The sequence below is a fragment of the Artibeus jamaicensis genome, unplaced genomic scaffold, assembly GCF_021234435.1.
Source record: "Artibeus jamaicensis isolate MK-2021 breed Jamaican fruit bat unplaced genomic scaffold, CSHL_Jam_final contig_1016, whole genome shotgun sequence".
Classification (NCBI taxonomy): domain Eukaryota; kingdom Metazoa; phylum Chordata; class Mammalia; order Chiroptera; family Phyllostomidae; genus Artibeus; species Artibeus jamaicensis.
The window spans coordinates 5,459,723-5,481,253 of NW_026521195.1; the positions used below are offsets into that span (position 1 = coordinate 5,459,723).

Below are 21,531 nucleotides of genomic sequence, written 5' to 3' on the forward strand. Positions count from 1 at the left end.
TTTATGTACCTCCAACCAGAAGTCCCTGAAGCGATCCAAACGGCACCACTTTTTAATTGCTTCTCTCTACCCACAGGCAGAATAAAGGAGGTTTAAGGAGCTGCCTTAGAAGACTGGCTCAGTGGGATGGAAACACACAGTAATGAGAAGGAGGGATTGACAAAATGTTGGTTGCAAGTATATTTTCTGACCAACTAGAAGAAGAGGGATAAAAGTTCAAAACTGGGAAAGGGAGTTTAGGGTACAATTTAAAGTTGGAAGTTAGAATGATCTGAAACAAGAGGGAAACTGCAGAGATGTTAGGGCTGGAAGTGTTGACTTGAGCATGGAAAGTGAGAAGGAGGAGAGAGTTCTCCCACGAGGCATCAAAAGTTTTAGTACTAAGGTTGCCTTTCCTCATAATTTATGTGGATAATGCACAAGGCAGGCTCAGCTGTTCACATGGTAGTGCTAAAACATTGAGCTTTGAACAGCGTTTATCAAGAGCTCACTGTGTGCAGCAACCAAGATACCCAGAATTCCAGTGCCTGTCCCACAGGTGTTAGCTCTGGGCCATGGACTTGTCTGTGGTTACCAGGAGTATGGAGCTGAGGTAGGGTTATCGAGCAGGGATTCTGCAATTATACAGCTCTGGGTTCAAATTCTGACTTTGTCATGTGTGCGGAGCCTTTGAGAAAGTTACTTGACATCTTGAGATCCTCATACAATTTTCTCATTTGTAAAGTACACTTATTAATGGATATATGGTAGCCCCTCAATAACTAATATCTATTACTATTATTATTATTATTTATTATTATTATTATTACAAGGACTGGCCAAGTGATAAGAGATGATAAAAGTGTGGGATAATGGTATGTCAGAGGTAGGGGAGTTTTGAGAAAATGCATGTTCTGGGCCCTTCCTGAAGAGCCTTTTCTGTTCTTCAAGGCTGTGGTTCAGCCTCAGTTGCCATCGTCACACCCATGGGGATAGACATTTGAGACTTGGAAGCCAATGTTCCTCCATTACTTCCTGGCAGACATCTCAACACATCCATTACCACTCAAGAAAGAAGGATGAATCGGCATTAATACACACATCACAAACAAGTAACCCAACTACACGGCCAAGAGACACAAGAAGTATAAGGACAAAAACTCAGTTCAGTTGTGAACTCACTTCTTAGCACCACCCCCGACACCAGCTCTTCTCGGCATTCTTTTGGTTGCTCTTGGACTTCCAACCTCAGCTTCTTTCTGGTTGATTCGCCACTGTGATTGTGTGTTTAAATTAACCCGAGCCCCAGTTTGCTTATATCTCATATCTGCTCCTCTGGTCTGATGGTGCCCTGCCTTGTCAGGGTGCACAGTCATTGGTTTATCCTGCGGAACTGGTCCGACATTTTATTTTTAAGCCACATGTATACATATGGTTAACCTCCCACATACGAGTTAAACACAAATAAGCAGACTGTTCTGCATGAGTGAGGGGAAGCAGGCCATGAGATCTGAATTAATTCACAGCGTGAATTAGTAATTTCCACATAGAAAAGGACACTTGATTAAAAGGGTGGGGTGGAGTACGACGGCGTGTTAGCCGGTGCAGAGTCATCTGGGGCACTTCCTGGAAAAACTGGTGTTCGGGCAGGTCGGGAGGGGATGCGGGAATGAGGCAGTTGGTGGCTGCAGGTGCTCAGACACTGAAATTTGAGGATAAAATTTTGTTCCTTATATCCCTAAAACATGGATATTGGAACAATATTAAATAGTTAAGGACTAGAAAGAAGACTCTCAAATGATCATTGATACCAGTGGCGCTTTATTTTTACATTGTTCATGTCTGTTGTGTTTTGTCATTTTCTCTATAATTGCAGCTTCCCTTCTATTGAAGGGAAATACCATTTTTACTGAGTAGAAGTGTATCTAATACCTAAAAGAGGAAGGTGTGTCTACTTGTCTTTATCCTACTAACGCAGCCATTTTCAACCTTTCTCACCTCACGGCATACATAAATTAATTACGAAAATTCTGCGGCAAACCAACAAATAATTTTTTTGCCGATCTGACAAAAATAGGTATAATTTTGATTCATTCACACCTGATGGCTGTTGTTGTGCTGGTGGTTGGCATTTTCTTATTTGACATCCGAAAGGAGAAGCGGTCAGTGCCCCTCATTGAAGAGATGCTGCTTGTTTTAAAAATGCTTCCGGCACACCAGTTGAAAATCGCCGCCCGAATACGCTGGGCTGCTGATCATTTATATCTTTGCTCATTTATATCTTTGCTCATACAGTCCAGTGATTTTTATGACACAAAGACTGCACTTTATCTTGCTGAAGTCTAGTATTAATTAGTTTCATGAAGCTTGAAACAAGTCCTTTTTAGTAAACCATTTTGAAATGAATCATTGTTTGTCAAGAAAAAAGTGGCGTAGCCTGTCATCTTTCAGCTTTTTAAATTAATGCAACACACAGCGTGACTACTATGGAGCTGCAGCCGGGAGCGCCTTCGTCATCTCTGACAGTTGCCTGAGTCTTGTGTCAGTGATTCACATGTAGAACTGTTGTCAAAATAATTGCTTTCCAAGAACCAGCTAAATTTGCCTCAGGGAAGCATGGTTTTCTCATTAGCATCCCAATCGTTGAGGCCTCTATTAGGAAAACAGAATATGCATACACAACTCTCAGAACACACCAGATTCCCCCAGATGAAGGTCTAAGGCTCGGAAGCATGGGAAGTAGTCACAGGGCACGTTGAAGGGAGAGTAAGGCTGTCCTAAAATGCCCGGTGACATCAACACAATGCCAGGAGGCTCCTCCCGGAAATGCCTGGGTTGTCACACAGTAAAGTTGCCCCAAGTCACAGCCAAGGCTAAATTGTGGTCAACATATGTGTCCCTTCCCGGAGGTGTGCTGACGTGGCTCCTACTTTTCTTTCTGGGCCAACATCACTCATAACTGCTGTGCAGAATATGTTCAATGAATTTTCATGCCTAAAAGCAAAGCCGAGTCCCAGCACTGTGCTGTGCCCCCCACCGAGTGTCAGAATAATGCATCTGTTGCATTCTTTTAAAGCACCGAAGGAAACCTTTTTCATCGAGGGGACCAAGCACATTCTGTCTTTGTGGAACTTTGTTCCAAGGGCAAAGCGCTGTGAGGTGTGCTCGGTGGCGGGGCAGGTGCGGGATGGTGAGCCGGCATCACATCTGCCTTCTACCTGCTGTGTTCTGTCCTCAGCCCCTCCCTGAGTTTTAGGGGCAGCAGAATGGGACCAGGAGAGAGGAGAAGAGCAAAGTCTGAAAAAGGAGCTGTGTTCTTAATCAAACACTGTTCTTGAATTGCTTGCTTTGTGGGGGCCCAGCAGCCACTCACTGAGGAGGCGGCAGGGGTGGTGTGGTCTCTGCTGCCCAAGCGAGTCTAGTCTAGTTGACACAAGAAAGGAAAATGACTTGAAGAATAAAGACCAGGACGAGACAAATGCCAAAGGTAGCCACGGGGAGCAGGCTGGAGTCACTCCATCAAGAAGGAGGAATTACATGCTTATTCATTTAACTTTTTTAACCAACTTTTGGAAAAAGTGGACCAGGTTCTCATTCCAGGGCCTGGCCTATGTCGTCAGTCCTCACTGCGCTGTGGCATGCAAGGCACAGCCCTTCATCCCAGCAGAGACCGGTGTGGCCTTGTCAGGAGGAGTGATTGTCCGAGGTTGCAAGTTCAGGGCTGCGGGCGTCCAGGGTCAGTCCTGGGGAGTCTGTTTCCAAAGTCGTTCGAGAGCTCATAGTTGAGGAAAGATAGAGAAAAGCCAGTAGTTGATAAAAACTCACCATTCTTAGTGCTTTTCTGGTGTCCATTTCTTTAATGTCACCTTGTAAGCATCACCCCTCTGCCTGCCACTGCATATCATTAAAAACACTGGAAATGAACAAGCTGTCTATGAAGCCAGGCTTTCTTCACGGGGTGATGCCCATTTTAGGACCTCCATGGGCCTGAGAAGTAATGTCAGCAGCGAGAACGGCAGTCTACACCCCGTAGTTCCTAACAGGCCTGTGGTCACCTCGGATGGGGGTGGCCAGTCTCATGGGCCTGTGTCAAGGCAGAAGTGGGGCAGCTCGCACTTGAGAGCTCCAAGGTGAGCATGTGAGCTGGGTGAGGTTCCCAGGCCAGGTGTCTCAATGACGGACAGCAGCGGGTGTTTGTACAGGGACTGAGTTCATCAGAGGTGTGGCAGGGCAGGGGGTGGGCACTGATGGGGGATGACAGCTGGGCCATCCCCCGATAGGGAGCTGCAAGGCCAGCAGGATGACTCTGCCACTTCCTAAGTAAACAAGCAGCGGCTCCCAAGGATATTTCTTCTTGGCGTGCTGGTCTCTCATGCCTTAAAGGAACCATGTGCTTTGGGTGGGAGAGTGATCAATTTTTTATTGAACAAATACAAGGGAGGCAAGAGGAGGAGCTGTTTTATAACGAGGAGGAGCTGTTTTATAACGAAGAGGGTGGAGTGTTGAGCTTGAAGGGGGGGCAGGGCATCCCCGAGGATTCACGCCGGGCCTTATTGGAAATGCAGGACCAGACCTGAGAAGAAGGGTCTGTGTGGGAGGGCCAGATTCAGGAACATATGAGACCAACAGTGCATTAAGGTCAGGGGTGGGGGCACCAACAGGGGTGCTTGCCCTGGGCAAGGGGTGTTGCCCAGGGCAAACACCCACGCTCAGGAAGAGAGAGAAGAGGGTGCATTGTTGCAGATGTAGATGGAATGAACTGCTGGAGAATTCGGCCATTCTCAGGAGTCTAGCTGATTTTATGAAGGGTTGAGACCCCAGGTGTTTTGTACAGGAAATGGTTGCTTTCTAGACTTGCTGCTTTCCGTGAACTAAGTTAAATAAAGGAATTCTTTTGGAGAATGAAGAGTTAAAATAAAAAAGGAGGAAAGAATCCCTCAAAACAACAACAAAATAGCTGTGCCTTGGATGCAACCGTGGCACATGGTGGTGCTTTGCCAACAGTGCATACGGAAATGCATACTCTGCTTGGCAAATAAAAATATTTCTGCCAAACACTGAGATCGTCCCAGAATTATATAAAGTGAAGAAATACTTCTGCAGCTGTGAGATGACCTCCCTGCTTGTTGCTAAAGAGAATGGGGACGAAAGTGTGTTCTGGGTCCTTCGTGCACACGATCCCTGACCTCCTGTACCTGGTAATCTGGTAACTGCCTGCCTGCCGACACTCCAGGCTCTCTTTAAAAATACTCCTGCTTTTCCTATCTCAGCTCACTGTGAGTTCGAGACCGTAGTCTTGACCTTCAAAGCAAAAAGCTTAAGGAATTTAGTTGTAATTTTTATAAGATAAGAAAACATATTTGGGCCTTTAAAATACTTTAGCTTCAATATTTTAAGTCCAGCTATAGTCAAATAGATTATAGAATTTTATTTTTAGTGCCTTTATAACTTATGGAGGAGTCACAGAGGGGAAAAAAACAGTTTTCATCCTTTTAGACCAAATTTTCTTTTCTCCTGGGCTCTCTTTCTCCCAGTGAAGTGAAGGCACATTATTCAGCAGCTCTGCGGAAAGCTATCAAGGTGATGTCTTGTCACTCTGCCCCTGCGTCTTTGAGAACTTGGTAGAGGGACAGAAGCATCTCATGTAACCGGAGCAAGTGGAGACTAAACCCCAGCAGAGCCTGTGTTTGGCTTGGAATTGAAGTCAGTCATGGAGCTGATGTCACACTGACGACTGTGCACGGGCAGCGACCCCAGAAGAGTGTTTTCTGTTTGCAGTATGCTGTTCAGCCCCTGTTCAGGGAAATTTTGCGGGTCAACCAGGGGCTCCTGTGTGGCCTTGCTAAGGGACAGTGACAATCACTTGATTGCTATCTGTTTTATTGCCTGTTGAATTACACTCTTCATCAGCTGTGTGGCTCAGTGCTCTTCCAGGCTGTGAACCACGTAACACCCTCGTGAGGGGTCAGTGCAGTCAGGACTGACAGCCTCACACGTCTACCAGTTTGGAACCAGCAGCTGCGTCCGGCCACCCAGCAAGGGAAGATGTGATAGCAAGTGAGCTGATGAGTGCAGGTTAGCCTTCCAAAGAGTTCGCTTTTTGTCTTTCCAAAGAAAGTTAGTGTGTGGGTTTCCTATTTAAGAGAAGTGTATTGAGTCTCTTTTAGATCCCATTGGCGCCCTATGCACTGTGGAAACTAATACTGAGTGAAGGAGAAGGTTACAGTGATGCATTAAGATGCTGTGTTCACAGGGAGAAGAGGGCCCAGAAGTCCTTAGGAGTACCTCGTCCCGAGAAGGGGTGGTCTCTCTTCCAGGAGACTGGGGATGTGTGCTTAGAGGAGGTCGCTTTGGCATGGGTATGAATGATAGGTAGAGTTCATTGTTAGAGATGGGACAGAAAGAAGAGAGGGACATTTCCATAAATAAAGTGAAAGTGTGGAGGATGTATGTATATATTTGGTGAATCACCAGCTAATTTAGAAGTGTGGGAACATGTATAGCATCAGTAAAAACTTTAATTGCTTGAGACCAGATGGGGGAAGGCTTAGATGACAAGCTAAAGGATGTGTACTGTGTAGGTAGTGGTCACTGGGGAATCTATGGAGGATATCGGAAAGACTGACATGAGCAAGTCTGAGGGGAAATTCTAATTTTGTCTGATTATAGTTCAGGTGAAGATTGGAAAGAAAAAACCTTGGAGGTGTGAAGACTCATTTGCAAGGGTCTGGTGGTGGTATCCTGAGAATGCTTCGTGGGAATGAGTTCTGGGAAGGATACAGGAGCGGGAGGGGGTGGAGGAAGTAAGGATGGGACTTGGTGTCTTGTGCACATGATCATCGCAGAATAAAGAGGAGACAGGTTCTCCAGAAATGCACAAGGAAGAGCTACCAGAGGTAGGAAGTCACGGGAAGTAGGAATCACAGTGTGAGGTGCCAGTGGAGCCTTTGGCTGGACGTTCCTGGCAGGTAGTTAGCAAGGATGGGCGGGCACTCAGGAAGGTCACTGGGGCGGGGAAGCACAATTGAGGGTGACAGGATTGGGCGACAATTCATCTGACAGCAGGAGTTGGAATGAGGAGTGTCAGGATTTTAGAAGAATAATAGTTGGGACGTGGGAAGTAACAATGTGAACATCCCAGAGGAAAATGCTACACAACCTTGTAATAAATTAGACCTGTAGGTGACAGAAATAAAGGTAATGATGATCCTGGGTGGCAGTGGAGTTATAACGAAAGGGAGAAGTCATGGTGGATGTGGGGGAGCTTGGAGGCCTGCTGATGTGGGGGTAGATTGATGGGTAGGGAATGGTGAGAGGGATGAGTTCTATTTGTATGTTTAAACAAGAGGCCTGAAGAAGAGTTAAATGCTGTATTTAATAAGCTGTCAAATATTTGCAAGAGAGCGTTTGGGACCAGAATAGCCTTGGGGCAGTTAAGGAGAATGAGGAACTGACCGATTCGGTAAAAGCAGAAGATGCAAGAACAGTACAGGGAGCTTGGAAGCTAAAGTAAAAGAGAAGCCGTGAAGGATCTCTTGGATTTTGTTGAAGGATTCTTGGTTATAACTGCAGGAAAATGAAGGACATACAAGAGAAGCTCTGGAAAGAGTGTCAAAAAGAAAGTAATAGCAATAGTGTCAAGTAAGATGGACGGATGAAGGGAGATGAGAACTGTGAAAGTCACTGCATTAGCTCCGGGTGCTGGGGGCTAATGTTTCACCGGAACAGGCAGAAGAACGGAGGGGGCAGGTGTGGGAAGTAGGCCGTGGGAGCAGCCTCGTCCTTTCGTGTCATTCTTTCAACAGCTGAGGCCGCACTGTGGGTGCATGATGTTGGATTAACTGCGATTTCTCTTCCTCTGCAGTTTGAGTTTTTCTTCAATCTTTCTCTATTAAATCTTCAAATCTTTGTTCTTCACGGTCTTGACTCCTTTCATAGACCCATCTTCAGAGTGTCCTGAATATAGTAGTTCTAGAAGTCCATAGACTTCTAACTTTTCAAACCCAATTCTCAATCTATGTATCAGACTTGAATTCAAAACCAAGAAGTTCCCCTAAGAGACCTCAACTAGGGGGTGCAATTCTGGGAGGTGTTATTTTGGGAGCCTTTTCCTACCTCAGTAGCAGTACTTTCTTGGCCCAATCTGCTGCTTTGATGTCATTTAAGGCTGAGATCCAGCCCTGTTACTTATGTTTCAGTTTTGAGGGTGCAAGAAGTAAGATTGGGGGCCTCAAAGACTATTAGGTCCTCACGAAATACTGATAACCTAGAGAGGCCCCTGGCAGCTGAAAGGGCAAAAAAAAAAAAATCCTTGTCTTGTGAGAAAAGTTTTGTTCCTAGTTCTTTTCTCATTTGGTTTTCCCCTTCGCCTACAGCTGAAGCCATAAACAACAGATAAGTCTTTGCGGAGGCCGCGGACTTCTGTGACGTGTAATCGCATGGTACAGTCCAGTCCTCATTTCTAATCTTGTTCTGAAGGAGACCAACTCAGGATGGCAAGAAGAGCCCACCACTTTTCCACTCCCCAATTCCTGGGCCCTCTTCCCACCCTGTATTCATAGTTGTCGGCAGACATTGCTTTGCACACTCAGCCAGAGAGGCCAGACCTCCAGTGGGAGGAAGTCCTTGCAGGACCACCGCAGCCCAAGTCGGAGCTTTGAGAGGGACGAGAGGGCCTTAGCGAGGGCTGCAGTTCTGAATTCCCCAGGATCGCAGCTCTGGCAGCTTTGTGTCCAAGGACAGAGATGCAAGAGGAAAGTGAAGATCTTCTAGTGACGGGGCAGGCAAGGGAGCCAGAGCCCTAACCCTTCCTTGTGTCTTTTGCCCTTTGTATGAATTGTAATTGAGTTGAATTGAATTGTTATAGTAGCCTGAGAGTGGGTAGGTCCTATGTCCATTTTACAGATGAACTAGTTGAAGTTTGCAAATGTAGGACATTGTAGGTCCCATTGCAGACAAGTTGACGAGCCAGGATCGGAACTGGTCTTGCCTGGGACTCAGATGTCCTTTCTCCACACCACGTCACACACTTAAATGCAGACAGTTTATCCTGGTATATCTGAAAATCCTGGACTGCCTGGATATTTCCTTGATTCTTTTCCTCACTTTTTTTTTGGTTGGGGGGGTCATTCTTTTGGTTGACATACTACTGTCCACCCCAGGAGACGAAGAGGGTCTGTTTGCCTCCAAAGCAAGAGGGTCTGTGCCGACGTCACTGGGTGGGCCGTGGGTGCCCATCCGCCGCATTCCTGCCGTCTGGAGGCAAGCGGAGCACAGCTGTGGCTGTGAGGCCCGAGTGCAGCTGTAGTCACCACCAGTTGACACCGGGGCACTTGCTGTCCTGGTCCCATTATGTGAGCGTGCCCAGCTCCAGTTGCTGCGTGATTGGCATTTGTCAGAGCCAAGGTTATGGCAAGAATTCTTTGCACTCTGTAGGAAAAGTGTCACAGTACCTCGTAGGGCATTTGCCACGAGTTCTCACAAAGCTATGCCGAATCCACAGTTGTTTGCACACAGCCCGACGGCTGCTTGCCTGCCACGCGTGCTTCTGAGGAATTCTGCTTGTCACTTGGCCCTGGCAGCTTCACTGCTGCTGGGATCTCTGATGGAAACTGACTCCATCCCGATTTCAATGCAGCTAACTTACAAATGATGTATATTTTGTTCAACTAATAATATTAAGTATAGAAAAAAGTACCTCCCAGGTAATAAATCATCAGTATATTTGGTGGTGACGGCTAGTAGATTATCGCCTCGAGAAAAGCAACAGACTCATTGAAAACAACTAAGAATAGCAAGTGGAAAGTCTCCTAACTTAGACATCTTTTTACCAGCCTTCTTCTCCTTTTTTTAAAACTTAAAATGATGAAATGAAACTAACAGTATTTCCGTTTTTTTTTTTTGCCATTTTGCAGAAAAAACCGCTGTCTGCAATAATAAAGGAAGTCTGTGACGGGTAAGTGTTGTTACTCGGGACTCGTTGGAGGTGTTTACATTTCACAACTTGAGAGGCGACTACAGTGTTTCCCAGGTAGTTGTCAGGGCCCATTCCCAAGTCACCCCTGACCTGCCCCAAGACACCAGGAGTTGCTGTTTAAGGTTTGCATGCCCCTTTCCACCAAAAAAAAAAATATATTGGTGCCCTCAAGGCGGAGAAAGTGTGAACTGGCAGGTGTGTGCACACCAGGAGGGGCTTTATTTATTTTGAGGAAAAGTGGTGTTCATTCACCCTCCTCAGCAGGGCACCGTCTAAAGTTCCTGAGGTTGAATGCTCACTTCGTTTGGTGTGAATTGGGGGGACCACTCCAGTCCCCATTGAAGATGAAATAGTTTAAAAGACAAGTCAGTGGGTCACTCTGCTGCCACATGAACATCACGACAACGGTGGCTTTCCCACTTCTCCTTGTCCAGGCAAATGGAAGCTGCAATTAAAAAAAAATTTTTTTTTAAAGCGGAACTGTGACTAGAGGATTACTTGGAATTTAAGACCTGGGAGACTTGACTAGAATGTTCTAGTATGCAGCAAGCATAGTGCTTGGGGGTTGGAGAGCGCAGAGACAATTATGGAAAATTTAAATTTATTCTTTGCCTTGGTTTTCCCTCTGTGCTCTACTCCTTTAAAATAGGGAGGAATGTAACTTTATACCACCCCTGCCCCAAAGCCATGAAGATGAAATAAATGCTTACATGTGAGCAATAAGACCTAGGAATAAGATCTTGGAATAAGACCTAGAAAATGGAAATAATGATCTTAGGGTAAAAGGTGGGCTAATATTTTGGTTTTGAGACTACATTGTGGGGTTTGTTGAGTACTGGCCCAGTTCCAAACACAGAATGCTTAATTATCTAACTCGATCAAGCCGTGAACATGGAAATGACCATTTCCTGCTTTTCTGACCAGTCTCTGCTTCTATTTTAAGGTGGTCCCTTGCCAACCACGAGTACTACGCCCTGCAGCATGCCGACAGTTCCAACTTCTACATCACCGAAAAGGTAGGCCACCCCACGACTTCATCTGGGGCACTTGCCCTTAAGGAGGTTGAAATGTGACTGACGTGCCATCTGCCCAGGACGTCACATGCTGGCCTGTTTTGCATCGTCCCTCCATGGAAGTGGAGTTTGCAAATGAAGACCCGTGGCGTCAGTGGCAACCAGGCGGCACTTAGCCCACCCAGGAGTGAAGACCAGACACGTGTCTGGGTCCTCATTCAGCAACTGCACTTGCCTTCCAACAGCAGATTTTCTAATTATCTCTCTCACTGCTTGGTTAAAGCGGTGAGATCTAGCACTTAATGGCAATCTAGCTTCCTTTTTCAGACATTTCCCCGACCCCTCCACCCAGAGCAATGTCTAAGTCCTCTTAAAGTTGTTGAAATAATGACAAGAAATCTTTTCACAGGTGGCATTGGGCAGGCACTGAGCATTCTTTGGTTTTGGGGGATCCTGCTTTCTTCTTGGGTGACTTTTCTGGGAAGCTTGGAGGAGGAGGAGGAAGTTGGGGAGACTGTGGGGACCCTGGAAGCAAAGGGGGATCATTGTCTTAGAGTTCCCTGATCAGAGAAGGGAAAACAAACATTTATGCGGAACCTCCCATATGCCAGGAAGCGGACCGACAGGCACTTGAACATCTGTTTGTTGGTTTCTTTCCAGGACTAACCTGTGATATGAATAATACTGACTTTGGGGGTGACAGATAAGACACTGAATCCTAAGGGTCCAATGGCTTGGTCAGAAACACGGGGGCAGTGAATGAGAGGGTCAGGAAGCAAATCCAGATCTTTGGGCTTTGTCACTCTTCCTCTGGGGGATTTCTAGAGGAGTTGAGTGTTCAGCTCGGTTTTATGGAGCAGTCACCGCAATGCAGAGGAGCCACTCCTAGCCTCATGCAACTTGCAGCCTGGCAGAGTTGGTCAGGGAGGGACAGACAGCCCTGTGAACAGTTTCCATCACAGGGAGGGGTCAGTGCAGAGACAGAGGTAAATACAGAATGCCCTGGGGGCAGGGGGAATGAGACAGCTGCAGGCTGAGTTGCTCCCAAGTTTATCCTGGAATCAGGAGTCAGGTGGTGTGGAAGATGGATGCAGGAACATGGGTCTCGTGCCCACAGTGACTGCTCACTCTGCCTTGAGGAGTATGTGTGTGGGGGTGGGGGACCTTAAGTCTAGTCCGCAGGGAAAATAGCCACAGCCTAGAAATGCTTCCAGAAATTGCTTGGTTCTTCCCCACTGAACTAGCATTTTCATAGCCCATCGTGTCTTCCATGTAACCTGGATAGCCAGCATGCTAGAGTTAACGAGAGGACCAGGTTTCCTGGCCCAGGTTGTTCATCTCACTTGTTTGTTTGTTTTTTAATTCATTCCACACTTAGTTTTCTGTCCTTATTGTCTCCTTGCGCATTTTCTTAATATTTTCATTTATTTTATCCTATCTGTATGTGATCTGCATGCTAGTCTTTGGAAGATTAAAGAGGAAGTGAAGTTCAGTGGTAGCAGTTAAATGTACTGCTGTCGATATCCCGAAGCACAAGGCTGTCTCATTTCAACTCGGTTCGCCTTTGAAAGGCAACTAAAATATTGTGGCTTCTGGGGTATTACTGGGAACGATTGGATGGTTTTCTACCACAGTGTTCCCTCACCTATCACAGGAGTTACATTCCAGAGACCCCCGCGAGAGGTGAAAATCCGCGAAGTAGCGGCGTTATATTTATGTTATTATTTATATATATTTTAAGGCTTTATAAACCCTTCCCACACTCCTATAAACCTTTCCCACTCTCTTATTAACCTTTCCCACATTCTTATAACCACTTTATATGCTCTTAAACACTTCCTACCTTCTTAAAACCTACATATTTTAACAACATATAAAATTCTCAATGGGTACTCACCAGTGAAGTATACAATCTTCCCTTGCTATATTGCGGTTCACTATATTGAAGCCACAAGAAGTGAACTGCAATATAGCAAGGGATGACTGTATTAGAGTGATAATATAAAAAAGTGTAAAAATTATTAAGTGGTAAAATTATAGGATGCTAGAAGTTATAATAGGGGTTTTCAGACATCGCCAATTGATGGAGAGTGAAATAAACTTAGTAAGTTGTGAGGGTATTACAAATTGGAATATAATAAATAGAGTAAGTCAGAGTGTATCACTTGTGTGGTTTGTGAAGTACTAGTGTTATATGCATATATATAACGCATGTGTTTGTGCAGGATTTTTACCCTGGGTGGAGGTCCAAAAGCCACTGAGTCACCAATAGCATGCCCTGTCTTTGGCCACCATTGTCAGGAGATTCCATTGTCAGGATTCTTAGGTCAGACTAGAGAGCCTAAGCACCGCAGAGAGGACCTTTTAAAACAGTTTTAGACCCTGGCCCCAGCGACTCGGCTTGAGCAGCCCTGGATACGGCCCAGGGTCGCATTTGAAGAGCCCTTCTGGAACTTGGAGGAGGACACCTGGGACCCCTTGGAGGACCACTCCTCCGGGGCTACTGCTCTGAAGGGACGGGCTCCGTGTGCAGCAGGCACTGTGCACCGTGCACAGTTAGGCTCTGAGATTGACTCAGGAGAGTGTGTGCGTGGCTGATTCTTGGAATCATTAAAAAATTTGTATGATATTTATGCTTTTCTCAGGAAAATTAGTAGAGACTCAGAATATCGAAAGTACTTAGAACAGTGGGAACACGATCATTTTATTGGGCATCCTTGTCATTGTCTGGGAACTCTTGTTTTGCCTGAGGACATTCTTCACGTTGAGTTCAAAAGGGACCGTCCCCTGAGTCTGCCCTCCATTCTGTCCCTCCTCGGTGAGCAGTAGCAGGGATCATTCTCTCACTAGGAGCTGGGGCAATGAGGAGACTCGTCTTCCTGATCAGAGCCTTTTGTTCGTAAATATGATGTCATGCCTCTTCTCTCATGGCTGTGTGTGTGGACAACACAGGACTCAACACACACAGGGCGGTAGAGGGACCTCAAACCCGAGGTCCGCCACAGCCCACCTGGGCTGCCTTTAGTCTGCCGTGAGGTCTGTCTAGCTCCTTGCAAGTATTCCTAAAATTAGAGGCCATTTCCCCCTGTTTAAAGTAATGTATTTAGCATCATCTGGGTTACTTACAGCCCAGTGAGTTGTTAGGTAATATTTGCATCACCATGGTAACTGGTGACTAATTTTTGAAACCTGTGCATGTTCTTAGTTACTGATTCTCCTTCGTGTACGAGGTGGTCTCCCCACCGTGGCCAGAGATAAAATAGGACCTGTCATTTTAGAGGAGGAGAGCGCTCCAGGCCGGGCAAGCGAACACATTTGGGGACGGATGGATGGACACTGGAGTTTCTCAGGGAGGCACCTCCCTGCTCCCCTCACGTTATCCAGGCCCATTTTCTGTAACAGCCTTCATTTGCTTATGGGGTCATTATCTTCATATTTTCAGTGTGGTGGGAAATGTAGTGGGGCTGAGCAGTGCTAAGCAGAATGCCTTAGAGAAAGTTAAGGTCCAGCTGTTTGAAAGTTCAAATTCTGCCCCAGAAACTTTTATATTACAGGGTGATGTCTGGGAGAGGGGAGGAGAGAGAATGAAAAGTCACCGGTGTATTTTTTAGCTTTATTGAGGTATAATTGACAAATATGTAAAATTGTAAGATATTAAGTGCACATCATGGTAGTTACATATATGTATACATGGTGAAAGGATTCTCCCGTCTACTTAATTAACCCATCTGTCACCTCGCCTACTTTTACTTGGTGAGAACATTGGAGTTCCACTTTCTCAGCAGATTTCAGCTGTGGAATACACTGGTATTGACTGTAATCACCGTATTTTACATTGGGTGCTCAGTCCTCATCCGCCTTGTAGCTGAAGTTTGTGCCATTTCCCCCAGCCTCCTTCTCTTTGCCCCAGGCCCTCAGCCCCTGGAAACCACTTTTCTACTCTGTTTCTGTGTCTGACTTCTTTTTCAAGACTCCGCATAGAAGTGATAGATGTTGTATTCGCCTTTCTCTTGTCTGACTTATCTCACTTGGCATAATGCCCTCCAGGCTCATCCATGTGGTTGCAAATGGCAGGAGTTCCTTCTTTCTCATGGCTGAATGATATTCCATTGTGTATCTTCAGACCACATTTTCTCATTCATCTACTGACAGACACTTGGCGATTGTAAATGCTCAATGAGCACCGTAGTGCATGTATCTCTTCGATAACTTGTTTGTATTTCCTTTGCACATATACCCAGAAAGCGGGATTTCTGGATTATTACACGAGTTCTGTTTATGGTTTTATGAAGAACTTTCATACTGTTTTCCATCGCGGCTGCACCAATTTACATTCCCATCAATCAGTGTATGAGAATTCTCTTCTTTTCTACATCCTTGCCATGCTAACACCCCCCCCCCCCACTTTCTTTGGTAATAGCCATTCTCACAGGTATAGGATGAACTTTCATTGTGGATCTAATCTGCATTTTCCTGATTATTAATGATGTTGAGCATCTTCTCATGTCTCATTGGCCATCTGTGTGTCTTCTTTGGAAAAATGTCGGTGTAGCTCTTCGGTCCATTTTTAAATTGGAATGTTTGGTGTTTTGATATTGGATTGTGTGAGTTCTTTCTGTATGTTGAATGTTAACCCCTTATCAGATGTATGATTTGTAAATACTCTCTCCCATTCTGTTGCTTGCTTTTTCATTCTGTCAGTGTTTTCCTCTGCTGTATAGAAGGTTTTTACTTTGACGTGGTCTCACTTGTTGATTTGTGTGAACTGTGTGTACACTTTAGATGGTCCAGTGGAATGTGCCTTCTGAAAAGGAGTGATAAGCATTCAAGTTCATTATCTTCATTCCAGTCTCAGGATGCTGGTATCATTATCTCCATTTTACCTTGAGGAACAGGATGGCCAGAGCAATGAGGCAACAGTGTATTCAGGCCGTTCGGGGGACAGGGGTCAGGCCAGGGCTTGGACCTAGGTGGGGACTTGGACCCAGGCGGGTCCGATTCCAGTGCCTTCTGTGCCACCACCTAGCAACCCTCCTGCCGGCTGCCTGGCCCGATTGATGCGTAATGCCCTGTCTTCACTGACACCAAGCCAGTGGTTCTGACAGAGGTTGCCTGAAGGAAAGAAACACAGGAAGTTACAGCCTGTGAGACTTGGTTACAAGCTTTAGTCTGTGGCTTCTGTATTCCTTAAGAGGATAACTTGGAGGAAGTTGCATGTAATCTTCCACTCATCAGAGTGGAGTGGACTAGCAAGTCCATTTGCATTGGCCTTCAGGGTGGATTATAGAATTGTCTAAGGGAGTGTCCTTGTACTAAGGCTAGTCTTTATAGGCAGACAGGACTGTTGTCTTGTCATCATTAATTCTAAGCATGATGGAGGTAGATACCCAGAAAGCATGAGGCATGCTGGGGGATGTCTAGGAGACTGGGCAATGTGGTCGATTTAAATCTTACCATGATTTCAGAATGGTACTTGATTTCCTTCTTCTAAGACCTACTTTATAAATTATGAAGAACAGTGATCTAGCTACCTTGGCAGCATCTTATTTTGATAAATTTTTATTTTGTAACAATGGACGTAATCGTGCCTGATTTCAGGCCCTTCCTGCAAGCCTGAGGCCAGGAACCTTCAGGATGGAAGTGGAGTTGTTTGATTAGTGCCCCTTCCTGTGTAGTCCCTGCTTCCTGGGTGCTCCAGGTTCTCAGACGGGCCCGGAGCTTCCCAGAATCCCAGGGCAGATGCAGGTAGTGTGCCCTTTGGAACAGGTCTGTCTGACCATGTCAGGAGACCTATTCAGCCACGTGGAACTCAGTCCAGCTGGCACGCCCTGAGCACTGGGCTCTCCAGAGAGCTTAGTGAGGTGAGTATGTTCCATCCTCCACACTCACGTGTCTCAAGGTCTAGTTGGGCGCAAGTGGGGAAGGAGAGGAAGGAACTGCACAGGAGACCGCCCTTAATCTTGGCTTCAGTTACCATGGTCAACCACGGTCTGAAAATGTTAAATGGAAAATTCCAGAGATAAACGATTCATAAGTATTAATTTGCATGCTGTTCCGAGAAGCATGATGAAGTCTCACACAGCCCCACTCTCTCCCACCTGGGACGTGATTCATCCCTTAGTCCGCGCTCTCCACCCGTTAGTCACTTAGCGGCCACCTTGATTATCAGGTCGGCTGTCTCGGGATAGTGCTTATTAAGCCCAAGTAACCCTTACTTTACTGAATAATGGCCCCAAGGCACAGAGATGCTGGCAATTCAGACCTGCCAGCTGCAAAGTGCTTCCTTTAAGTGAAAGGTGAAAGTTCTCAGCTTAATAAGAGAAGGGAAAAATCATATGGCGAGGTTCTAGGATCTATAGTAAAAATGAATCACCTTATGAAAAAGCGAAAAGAAATTTGTGCTAGTGTGCTGAAAGAGAGCGACTACCTTCACAGAACTTGTATTGCAGTATATTTCATGTTTTAGTATCAGTTATTGTTATTAATCTTCTACTGTGCCCAACTTATAAATTATACTTTATTATAGGTATTTTTGTATAGGAGTAAATATAGGATATATAGGGTTTTCTACTATTCTTGGTTTCAGGCATCTATGGGGGGCCTTGGAATGGATGGGCGGCGGGGTCTACTATACAGAAGAAAAGAGGGGTCCAGAAGGGTCCCGGAGAAGGCTCACTGAATTTAGGTCCCGAGAGACTAGCAGGAAATGCATCCGCTCAAGGCAGCTCTTCCTGTGGCTGTAGGCACGCTGCCAGGCCGGTTGGGGGGTGGCATGACGGGCATCACTGAGGCTCAGGAGGTAGGACCTGGGAAGTCTGACTCTGGAGCCATGTCCTGCCCTCTGGGCTGTGCTGTGGGACCCACGGGCTTTCTGGGATTCTGACCGCATCGTACCATAACCGGGAGGCACCCCAGTGCTCGGTGATGGGGATGAACATTGGTCTTTCCATCATGTTACCTCCCTGGTGTCCTCTGTGGATGGTTTTTATTTGACCACCGCTTAGTCCCCCCCAAAGCATTCCATTCTATACACACCTTTGACCCATTAGCCCAGATTGATCAGTATGGCCAAACCAAGTAATGCGGCTTAGAAATTCCTGAAGTGCACACACCTGCAGCAGAACCTCCCCCCCATTTGGATGGGGAACTGGTTCCTTTGCTGTGTAGGCAGGTCAGCACACTGCAGACACTGCATGGCCCTTCTCGGATGTGGCAGATGACACAGGAATACATGTCTCCGTTGGTGGCTAAACAAAGTGAGAAGGGGGGGTCACGTGGCTGTCTCAGGAGCACTGTAATGAAAACAGTTCGAACCGATACCTGCATGTTTCCATTCAAATGTGCTTTTTCGTGTGAAGGACACAGGCTGCCTACTGAAGGAGAGCAAGGCTGTTGCTTTAGCCGCATCTGCCTGTGTTTGGTGTGGCTGTGTCCTAGCCCACGGCCTCTCGGCTCACCTCGGCTCATCTTTGAAATGTGGCTGAAACATTGTGGAGTCTGGGGTATTAATGGGAAAAGGGGAGTTTTCTTCTACTTTGAGTATAATGGGGAAAGTGTAAAATCATTTTTAAAAGATAGTGATACGATATACTGAGGTAATAGTACTTTTTCAAATTGCAGGTTATCACTTATTAGTGGGTATAAAATCAATTATGCAGGTTGAAGGAACATTAAAATGGACTAAAACTGAGTAGGAAAAGATCATAGTATATTATGCATGTCATTCTCTGAAATACTTGTTTCATGTGTACTCATATGCCATGTGTGAACGGTATTAGTTTTGACCCTGGCTTGGGGTCAAACTTGTTTGATAATTGCTAAAAAATCATTACAATGGGGGATTAAAGAGAATAGAGACAACAGTTATATGTTAAGTGTTTTAAGGAAGACACATTTGGAGCACGTTCTTCCTTGAAGAAAGTAAAACACACACACACACACACACACACAGGCTTGCACACACAAACACGTTCACACACACCCAAGCCACCATCACTGAACAAAATCAAATGCAAGCTGAGATGTGTCTTCTCCTGGGGAGCTGCCCTGCCCCTGATTCCTAGGAGGGGCAGCTCTAGGGCCTGGGGCCGTGTGTCCCTGCCCTCTTGCCTCCACAGCTAACTGGGACCAGAGGTTGCCACCTGGGCCGCCTCTGCAAGTCTTAGTGACTCGATCAAAGAGCTATCAGCAGGAAGGGCATTTTCACGTGAGCCCCAAAATGCTGTGAGTTTCTTCACCCGGGCACGTGCTCAGACTGGCAGGAGCTTCTGCATTTGTCCCACAGAAGCCTGTCTGGCTGCCTCAGTAAAGCACAACCAGGTGTAGCCAGGTGTGGGCAGAACTGGCTGCCACCTGTGGGCCTGGACCCAAGTTGCCAGGACTGGCTCTCAGCAGACAGGAATGGGTAGAGAAAAATGGGCCTGCTTCTCACCTTGCTCTATCCCTTCAGCTCTTCTGGGGTTCCTCACTCCAGGCCTTTCTCCAGTGCTCCCCTCTGTCCCTCACCTCTTTCACACCTGCCACCTGCTCTCTCCTCTGTTAAAGACTCCGAGTTCACTTGTGCCTGGTTGCTGAACTCTTTCTTCTCTGACTTGTGACTCAGCCTGGCTTCTCTGGTGGATGCTCCAAGCCCCGTCAGCTGCAGATGCCTGTCACCAGCCTTTGGAAAGCACTAGGCTCTGCTGGACAGGCTGAGTGGCCTGGCTCTCCCACCCTGTCATGCAGGGCTGTCAAGAAGAAGAAGTCATGCCAGGAGGAAAAAGCCGAGAATGTGTGGAGTCACTAGAGCAAATTTGTATTGACTTCTGTGTGTGCCAGGCTCCTGCGGAGCTCCATCCCCAAAGTCCAGAGGGGCAGAAAGACAAATTGGTACTGATTCCAAGTTAACCAGTTACAACTGGAAGTGCCACAGAGGACAAATGGGAGTGTCCAGACCTAATTTAACCTGGAACAAGGTGACAGTTAAACGGAGATCTAAGAAAAAAGATTGTGGAAGGCCCCAAACATGGGAAAGATGTAAGGCTGGAGACTTTGGCATAAGCCCCAGTGTTTCAAGCCCCCTAAGACCATGTTCAGGATTTTGAACTTGATCCTAAGAGTGTTGGGAAGCCTTCAGAGGGTGTTAAGCCGAACCTGACAACAAAGGTTTGGACTGTACACTGGCCCCTTGTGATTAGTCCGAATGTACCGTATTGCAAGAATACTAGAATCTGTGCCAGAAACAATCAGAAAACAGTTCACCGTGGAGAGAAGAATGCAAGGGTATTGTGAAACATGCGTGGAGATTGACATCAAATGCTGCGTAGCAGCTGGAACCAAGAAGATAAGAATCTTCTTGGAATGTCTGCCTTCAAAAACTGAACCTCCCTGACATCTTGATGAAGGGTGACAATAATGCTCTGCAGTTGAAGAATACTGCTCATTTCTTTTATTTCCACAGTGATGTATTCTTGATAAATTTGTTGATATGCTTGGCCTGATAAAATGTTGATACATAGCTACCTTATTATCATATCTAATTTTAACTTTCCTTTTGGACAGTCCTAATTTAGAATATAAAAATTTTCTGCCTAATATTCATGGATAAAAGAGTAGAGAAACATCTGTAATATTTTTCTGTAGATTGAGGCATAAAGGTGCAAGGGGGGAAATTGATTTGCTCAGATTTTATAGTTAAATATGTGCTGAGGTGAGGAGGGAAGACAATAGTTCTCATCTTAGAGTTGTCAGACTAGAAGTGGGCTAGGTTGATACCAAATAGTGATGGATGGGGGTCATGTTTGAAAATATTATTGGGAATAAGATTTTTGAGTCAATGAGGTTTATAATCTGACACTGTATTTCTGGACCCATTCGGTACACATGAAAAAGTTGTTTAGATAAAATATGAGCTTTTCTGCTTTATTTTTAAAAACATCTTTATTGAGATATATGCCATAAAATCTACCCAATTGCAGTATGCAATGCAATGATTTTTAGTATATTTATAGAGTTGTGTCATGCTGTAGTTTTCTTTTTTGTTGATTTTTTTTTTAAGGAGAGAAGAAGAGGGGAGGAGAGAGAGAGATTTATTGTTTCACTTATTCATGGCTTCATTGGTTTATTCTTGTATGTGCCCTGACCAGGTATCGAACCCACAACTTTGGTATATTGGGTCAGTGCTCCAACCAACTGAGTACCCGGCCAGGTTGTACTGTGTTTTTTTAGACAGTAAAGCTGTGTCATTTCTACCAGGGTTATTTCCATCTTCCAAAGTGGCTGCTCTCGACTAACTGTGGATCACAGCCTCCACTCTAGAGATTGAGAGTCAGTGGATCAAGGCTGAGGTTCCAGCCTCTTCCACAAGCACGAGGGACCACAGCACCATGTTTGAACACTGCCCCCCCCACCACTAAAAGTGACAGGAGCCTCTGGCTCTCCCCCCTGCCCCCCGTTCCTGTGCATGATGAAAATCCACCCTGTGAGTTCTTACTGACTTGTCAACCTCTGTGCCCCTGAACTGGAGGCATCTTTCTGATCGGTTTCTACTGTTGTTGAGAGAGAGAATGAGCTTACTTGACACGG

General features: G+C 45.9%; 1 protein-coding gene across 5 annotated transcripts in view; it reads left to right on the forward strand.

Annotated features, from left to right (window-relative positions):
• Positions 1-21,531, forward strand: part of ELMO1 (engulfment and cell motility 1) — a 469,444-nt gene that overhangs the window by 103,904 nt on the left and 344,009 nt on the right. For all 5 annotated transcript variants that reach the window (XM_053661620.1, XM_037126577.2, XM_037126578.2 and 2 more), the window contains 2 exons: positions 9,894-9,934; positions 10,899-10,971. In XM_053661620.1, the coding sequence (XP_053517595.1) occupies positions 9,894-9,934; positions 10,899-10,971 (114 nt within the window). The remainder of the gene's footprint in view (positions 1-9,893; positions 9,935-10,898; positions 10,972-21,531) is intronic.